Genomic DNA, 9,053 nt, shown 5'->3' with positions numbered 1-9,053 from the left:
TCCAAGCAAACAGTTCGGTTTCGGAAAAAAGTATTGTAAACAGGTTTTCAATACTTCAGCAGATGCAAAAAGACAGAAAGGAGTACTATGACAAGAGGCTAAAACTTGAAGAAGAAAAAATCAATATTCAGAGAGAGAAATTAATTGAAAATAAGAGATCGAAACAAAATATTGAAATGCTTGAAATGTAACTTTTCATGATTTTTTTTCTTTAATTAATTTGTATATATTAGGTTATTTCTTTAGTTAATAAATATAATTTTTCATGATTTTTTTTCTTGAGTTATATGTGAAGTTAGGTACACAAAAGATATTTGTTTTTCATTTTAATTAAAAATTATATTTGTTTTATTTGCAATGACGTTTTAATTATCAGGATAAATTTTTACTTACAGAAACAAATTCATACTATTCTTATGTAGAGTGAAAATAATAATGTAATAAAAACCAAGGAGCAAACCAACCATGCTCTGGTCGGACCAGAAGAGACAGAATATCAAATGAAGAAATAAGGAGAAGAATTTGGAAAAAACACCCATAGAAGAGAGAAAAATGGTATGGTTACACGGTGTCGGCCGATATGCGCTCGACCGTTTTGCGCCCTTACCTGAAATCGGCCGGTTTGCGCTCTAACACTTTCTTAATGGAGATGTATAGCTAATTATTTTCTTATATCGACCGTTTTGCACTCTCTTGTAATCGACGTTTAATTTTATTCTACCATAACGATCAGGTAACGGTTAGGCTAGTAAAATTAGTTTTAAAAAATCATAAAACTAAAAAAAAAAAAAAAAAAAAAAATAAAAATAAACCATCTTCCCGTCACACTTTCATTCAGGCTTAGGACTGTCATAGTTTATACATAATATAAACATTGGCGTGTTTAGAAGATGTTTTTTTTTATTTTTAAATTTTTTTTTTCGTTTTTTTTTAATTTGTTAATTTTTTTTGTTTTTTTTTTAAATTTTTTTTTGTTTTTTTTTTCAAACTTTTTATACAGTAAAATACAAAAAATTCTTGGGAATAAAAAATTGTCTATTTATTGCAGCTTCTGGATATATGCCAATGTCCTTAAACACAACCTTAAGTCCCTTGTATCTTTATATTTCTGTAAAGTTTTGGATATTCTTTCATCAAGATTAATATATGTTTTCTTGTGCCGCTTTCATAAAAGTGATCACAATATTTTGCTTCTTTAACCAGGCACTTAACTAATTGGAATACATTGGAATGTGGTCTTATTAATGTATTCAGACGATGATTCCAACCTTCTAAAATGTTATTACTGCGATGTCTTTGATCATGGCAATTCCACATTTCCTTGGTAATGTGAGTATTTTCTAACCATTGTTTGACAAAGTAGTCATAAAACTGTTCCATTTTTTCAGAAATAGGAGAGGTTTCTTGAATGCATAACCAGCCATCATCGATATCTTCTATGGGTAGATATATTGAGTATACATTGATTGAAATGAAAATTACAACCAGAAATTTTGGCTTCGGGAAAATAATTTTCTAAGGCACCAATCACTGCCTGTTCAAAATCCAGTTTTATAAGAGATTGTTTCCAATTTGGGAGTTTCTCTTTCATTGATGAAAATAACATATCGTATGTCTCTTTGGTTTTGTTAGGAAGTAACGCAAAAATCAATGGAATTATATTTTTTCCTCTGACGTACTACCAATATCGATATGAACGGTATATATTTGACTAAATTGCTTACTGCAGCTTTTGAATGTTCCATCCATAAATACAGTGTCCTTACTGTTAACCAAAATCTCCCTAGCTTTGTTGCTGGCAAACACCAAGATTCCGTATCCCGAGGGAGTGATCTTGTCGATAAATAAAAATTTCTTACTATTTAAATGGGAATAAGCCACAATTAAAAGTTAAAATACGTTTATTGACGTTTCAATTTCCACTTCGGAAATCGTTCTCAAAATACAAACAATAGTAAATAAACAATTTACTAATGTTTATTTTTTGAGAACGATTTCCGAAGTGGAAATTGAAACATCAATAAACGTATTTTAACCTTTAATTGTGGCTTATTCCCATTTAAATAGTAATTAATTTAAAATGCCACAAGAAAATAGCTTCAGAAAAATATAAATAAAAATGTCGTTTTGTCGCTCATTGTAATAATTTCTTCTGGAAATACTATTTCGGATGCTGCCGCTGGATCTGTGAGCAGCCCACGCGCACGTTTTCTACAATCGTTTAAACCACTTTTTACTGAAGAGAATTTTGGGATGTCTGTCACGAAATCCAGTCCTTGACTATATAATCTTTGAAATTGAAATTCATCTTGATATATTTTTGACATCAGCAAATAACTATTGTCTTCCCTAGCTCTTTTTCGAGCATTGAAGACACACTGCTTCACTTCTGTCGCTGCAACACTCGGCTTACACAGATGTTCGGCTTCCTTAATTATTGTGTTATTATCCATAATTATGTGGCCTCGACATTTTTCAGTTTTCTCTTTCAAACAACTCCAAAAAACCGAACCATCTTTATTTGTTTTTTTCATACGAAAACTGTACCCTTTATACAATGCACATAGTTTTCCCTTCGAAGTTTCAATAATTTGCACATCCATTTTTAAAATACCAACTCGCACTGATTCACAATAATTCTTGATCCTACTATCTCAAAGAACGCAATAGAAATGATTGACCATCAATATGGTAATTATCACGTAGAATTTTTAGGTAATTTTTCTGTTACCATACCCTTTGTTAATGACTTAAGTAGTTACCAGTTCGCATTATCAGGTAGAAAGGAAAGTTAGTTCCAGCGATCTCTCATTTTGGGAATTAACGTTACTAATTATATCTAAACAATTAACTTCCAGGTAGAAGGATTATAAACAGAGGTATTAAAGATTAAAGGACACTCTGTTGTTCGACAGTATTAGAAAAATTTAATAATTTTGTTAGTTTTGATTTGACATTTTTTTTTTCAAATCTAAAGGAAAAAGATGTTTCTGTTTATTTGACATGTTAGTTTGTTCATTGCAGGTTCACCATACTATTATTGTAGAATGTAATTAAAATTATATTGCAAGAGAGCGCAAATCGGCCGATTAAGGAAACTATAGTAGTTAGATATTTCTATTATGAAAATTGCAAAGCGCAAACCGGTCGATTTCAGGTAAGGGCGCAAAACGGTCGAGCGCAAACCGGCCGTATTCTGGCTACACACGCAGCGCAAAAAGTGCATGGAGAACATGAAGATCATGGAAAAATAAAGTTGATAAAACCATATCAAAGAAAGGATTGGACTACAGAGACTAGGAAGGTAAAAAATGGATGTAAGTCTAGCTGACAGAAGGAAAACATCTAAACTGATTAAAATATGGAAAAACTGCGAAGAATAACAAGAAATACTAAGCTCAGGTTGGCCAATGTCCTTATTTTTCTTATTGCTACATATGCAGCTGAAACATGGGACTTTCAAAAAAATCTCATCGATCTCGATGTTCTGACGTCACAAGGAATATAAAAATCTTTCAAAAGGTTTCGAAAGTTCTAAGGTAGACTTAACGATGCAGAGAGATTCCATGGAATTTCGGAACATTGTAGCGAGCAATTTAAGAGTCAGTTGCTAATCTAAATTTGTACGGTGAAGTAAATAAATGTTATAAATCAGTTTTATTTTTATTGTTAATGGTATAAGACTGTTAAAAAATTAAAATAAACATTGCAGTAAGATTCAAAGATAAACTTATGGTTATCAAATGGTTTTTTCATAATTGCTGATTTTTTGACAAATTTTATTGTGTAAACGGCAAATGGACACTTTCAGCTCTTAATATAAATTTTTATTTTAAGTCATTTTACAGCAAAAATATACTTACGCTGAATATTCCTGTATACATAATAGATCGCGATACATGCTGGCTTTTAAATATGTAGAAAGTTTGGAATGTATTGGACAAAAACAAATTTAAATCACAAATGCACTCAAAAAATATAAGACTCAGTAAATTCAAAAAAGTTATCTGAAATATTGAGTTTGTACTATAGGAAATCCAAAATATATCTCTGTATTCACGTTTAATTTTTCTAATGTTAATGTAAATGTTCACCCGTTTTTCTATAAGCAATAGCTTTATATGTTCAGATAAGTTCTTTTGTCTTTGACATATGACATTAATTAGTTCTTCTAGACAAGCTGTTGCTGTTATTAATTGAAAATAAATGATTACAAAGTATTTTCGTAATATAGTTTGTTTTAAATCAGTTCGATACATAATATCAGAATAAAGTATAACCATACAACATATTACTAATAAAATATATCGACATGATCTAAGAATAACTTGCTTTTGGGTGGATATTTTTGAAATGCTTAGTTTATCAAATATTATCTTCCAATCTCTTCTTTTAAAAACTAGCATATAAATTATAGTTGTAGTAAAAAATACATATTGACAACCAGCTATTATTATGAGAATATACTCTGTCGATATAACCGAGGTAGGTATTGAAATGATAAAGCAAAACCTACGATATAAGGTTTTAATCAACATAAATTGTACATATAATGTTAACAAAAACAATAGAAATTAATATGGCAGTGACAGTGACTTCTTTCAAACACTGACAGTATAAAGTTGCCTACAATATTAGAAGTCTACAGCCAAAGCAATACTAAGGAGGTTAATATCACATCATTCTCCCACACTATAATCTTCCAAATACCGTGGTAAATGACGAATTCTTTCAGATCTTCTAGGTAGTGCTGAAGGAGGCGATAAGCTCTGTTCAGAACTCATTGGGGGTTCTTCAAGAAGTAATGAATCCGGTTGAGGGGGAGATGTAGATGTATCTGCCAGGGGCTGCATGTTTTGCGTGGTTGTATTGGATGAGGAATCATTAAGACTCGAATGTAACTCATGTGGGTCTTCTACGAACACTGATTCTTGACCTGGTATATCTAGTATTTCCCCTTCACCTCGTCCACACGGAGCCAGATGACGATTAGACACTGTGGTCTCCCGTCCGTCTTTCAGTTTAACAAAACAGTATTCAGGATTTGCCTCTATTACCTCCACTTCCTCTACGATAGGCTGGTACTTGTTCTTCCGATCGAACCTTTTCATCAAGACATGCCCAGATTCTGCTAGCCATGACGGTATTGTATTCCCATTTGGAGATCGACGTGTGTGAACGAACATCCTTTCATGCGGCGTACAGTTAGTTGCGGTACACAACAGTGAACGAATGGAATGCAGCACGACAGGTAGGTATTGTTCCCAATTCTCAATAGGTGCTTCATGTGATTCACAGGCCAGTTGAATAGCTTTCCAGACAGTAGAATTCAACTTCTCCACTTGACCATTTCCTTGAGGATTATAAGCAGTAGTTCTACTTGTTGCGATTCAAGGTGCGATGATATAAGGTGCCAATTCAAGTCGCCATCTTTGTATTTTCTCATTTTTAATCTTGCTGGAATGCTTCGTGTTGAACATAAATGTTACAGACTTTAGATCAGTAATGATTGTGAAAGGCTTTCCTATAAGAAAATGGCGCCACTTCTTTAGAGATTCAACAATAGCATATGCTTCTTTCTCCACAGCAGAATGGTTCAGCTCACTAGAGTTAAGTGATCTTGAAAAGAAAGCAAGGGGTCTGGAATCCTGACTCAAGGTAGCAGCAATTGAGTGTTCTGAAGCATCAGTTTCAACAACAAATGGCATATTTTCGTTGATAGCGTGAACAGATGACTTTGCAACTATAGATTTCAGATTTTCAAAACAAGATAAAGCATCTTCATTCAATGGAAAATTGTTGACATGAGCTAATGTGTTGACCCTTTCGGAAAATTTGGGAATCCATTTTGAATAATGGGCAAAACATACCTAATACCCTTCTGAGAGATGCAGTGTCATTCGGTGGAGGCATTTTTAATAAGGGTTGTAGTCTACTAGCATCGGGCTTTATGACATGGTTTGGTCCTATAGAATAACCAAGTAAGTTTATTACTGTTTGATTGAATTTGCTCTTGGTTTTGTTTAGTGTCAAGCCATATTTGTCTGTGGCCTTCAGAAAGTTCTCAAGATTTTTGTCATGTTCTACCTTCGTCTTACCACAAACAGTTATATCATCAAGATAGGCATATGTCCCTTCAAGATTTTCTGTGCGTATGAGCCAGTCGATTGTTCTTTGGAAACTGGCTACACCATTGGTAACACCAAACGGAATGCGACATTTGGATACAGCTGTGTACATCTTTTCATGTGGAAGTATTGGAACCTGATGGTATGCACTTTGGAAATCTATTGCACTAAAGACAGTGAATTGTGATACATTGGAAACCATTTCCTCGATATTTGGCAGTGGATAGGCATCAAGTTGAGTGAATCGATTAATTGTTTGAGAATAATCAATGATAAGCCGCTTCTTGTGAGTTTCGTTTTTGGTGATAAGCACTTGCGCTCTCCAAGGGGACTGACTTTCTTCAATAATACCATCATTTAAAAGCTTCTTTACCTCATTTTTAATAAAAATCTGATCTTCAGCACTATGCCGGCGCGATTTTACTGCGATAGGTTTACAATTTGAAGTCAGGTTACAAAATAAAGGAACTGCAGGTACTGAGGCTTCAACTACACTACATACCTTGAATACTTCTTTAGGTCCTCCATATTCAAACTCTAGACTTGAGTGGTTAGATAGAACATCATGACCAATTATAATATCAGCACAGAGATTTTTAACTATAAGTAAATTAATGTTGTCGTAGGAGTGGTCACCAATTTTAATATTTTGAGTAGTCACACCTTTAACTTCAGAGGTGTGTGATAATGAGGCCATAGAAACAGTCTGAATACAAGGCTTCCTAGGGAGTTTGCACAGGTTAGCAAAGTCTTCATTAATAAAACTGACAGAGCTACCAGTATCTATAAGGGCATTAGCACAAAGACCTTTTATAGATGCAGGCACTATAGCTTTTTTCAATGAAGCAGGATTAGCAGCAATAATGCAGGCTGTGCAGTTTTCATAGCCTTCAAATACGTTGGCAGATGCACTAGTGCTCTTGGAGCGGCAAACCTTTGCAAAGTGTCCCTTTTTGTTACAGGATTTGCAAATGGATTCTCGAGCGGGACAGTTCTTCCTTGAATGTATTGGCCCACCACAGAAAAAACATTTGTGTCCTGATCTAGAAGAGTTAGTAGAGTTGGTAGCAGCTGTCACAATGACACATTCAGAATTTGTTGGAGAGCTCTGTGACTCAAATTGATAGTTACCAGGTAGCGCACTAAGTGTCGAATGTTGATTTGAATAAACTTGAGAGTTGAGTTCTGCCATTTCCATTGAAATAGCTATATTGTAAGTTTCTTCTAAAGTTAGTGTTAAACTCTCTAAAGCTCCACGGATTGTATCATTTTTATTAGTATCAGCATTTACAGCAGTAAAATAGCAGTCTTTTGCTAACTGTTTTAAAGATTGCATGTAAGAATCGATAGACTCATCTGCCTGTTGTCTTCTAGTGGTTAGTATGTGACGAGCATGAATAGTATTGTTTGGTTTGATGTATATTTTGTCAAGAGTTTGAATGGATTCATTGTAAGTGTTACAATCACTTATATATGTATATACTCGTGGCGAAATATGATTTATTAACAGTTGTAGCTTAGTATCATTAATATCTAGGGGTGGTACAGCAGCACTATCAGCAGAAACAGCGGGAGTGACAATATGGGCAGCTAAAAAGTTTATAAAAGTTCTTTTCCAATGGTCCCATTCCTTTGCTGTTGATTTCACAGATGGATCCCCGTCGAACCTCTCGGGTCTTAGATACTTCTCCATTTATGTTGATTAAATTGAAATGATAAAGCAAAACCTACGATATAAGGTTTTAATCAACATAAATTGTACATATAATGTTAACAAAAACAATAGAAATTAATATGGCAGTGACAGTGACTTCTTTCAAACACTGACAGTATAAAGTTGCCTACAATATTAGAAGTCTACAGCCAAAGCAATACTAAGGAGGTTAATATCACATCAGGTATCATCGAATTGAACACTGTTGCTGCAATAATGTTCCACGGAAGCAGAATAAAATTAAATATTAGCTGTAAGAGATTTCCCAAACACTTAAATTCAAAGCTCCACGGGAACACTCCGCAATATACCCCTATTTTATAAATAATTTTCAAATAAAAAATGTCAAATTCTGTATGCTTGATATTATTGTACATCGTAAGAAATTATGAAAATAAATTACAGTTTTAACACTGCAGGGTAGGTTAATTACTCTAACAATTAATATAATAAATTGAATTTATTGATTACAATTTTCTTATTATTTTAAATTAGAAGAAAAATTGTTACACTTCGTAAATTATCAGACATATTAATTTAATTAAGTCCATGAAATCAATAATATTAATAATCTAAGATCTAAAATCTAAGAAATTCTACAAAATTTATCTATCAAATAAATAATACCGCGGTAAATAATCATAGAATCGTAATCATAATTTCATTACTTAAATTAAATTTAATATAAAATTAAATATTAGCTGTAAGAGATTTCCCAAACACTTAAATTCAAAGCTCCACGGGAACACTCCGCAATATACCCCTATTTTATAAATAATTTTCAAATAAAAAATGTCAAATTCTGTATGCTTGATATTATTGTACATCGTAAGAAATTATGAAAATAAATTACAGTTTTAACACTGCAGGGTAGGTTAATTACTCTAACAATTAATATAATAAATTGAATTTATTGATTACAATTTTCTTATTATTTTAAATTAGAAGAAAAATTGTTACACTTCGTAAATTATCAGACATATTAATTTAATTAAGTCCATGAAATCAATAATATTAATAATCTAAGATCTAAAATCTAAGAAATTCTACAAAATTTATCTATCAAATAAATAATACCGCGGTAAATAATCATAGAATCGTAATCATAATTTCATTACTTTATTCATACCTTTAAATTTAAATAAAACAAAGTCTATGTGAGATATCGTCGAAATTTATTATTCGTTTAACCCTAGAACACTAACCTTAAT

The 9,053-nt window shown here is 32.6% G+C and overlaps 1 protein-coding gene across 1 annotated transcript; it reads right to left on the bottom strand.

Moving 5' to 3' along the window:
- Positions 1 to 4,630: 4,630 nt before the first annotated feature.
- Positions 4,631 to 5,387, bottom strand: LOC140440567 (uncharacterized). The gene has a single exon (XM_072530947.1). The coding sequence runs from the start codon at positions 5,184 to 5,186 to the stop codon at positions 4,680 to 4,682; it is 507 nt and encodes a 168-aa protein (XP_072387048.1). The 5' UTR covers positions 5,187 to 5,387; the 3' UTR covers positions 4,631 to 4,679.
- Positions 5,388 to 9,053: the final 3,666 nt, after the last annotated feature.

The sequence above is a fragment of the Diabrotica undecimpunctata genome, chromosome 5 (genome assembly GCF_040954645.1).
Source record: "Diabrotica undecimpunctata isolate CICGRU chromosome 5, icDiaUnde3, whole genome shotgun sequence".
Lineage (NCBI taxonomy): Eukaryota > Metazoa > Arthropoda > Insecta > Coleoptera > Chrysomelidae > Diabrotica > Diabrotica undecimpunctata.
The sequence above is the reverse complement of the archived record's forward strand: the minus strand, read 5'-3'. Positions and strand labels throughout refer to the sequence as shown.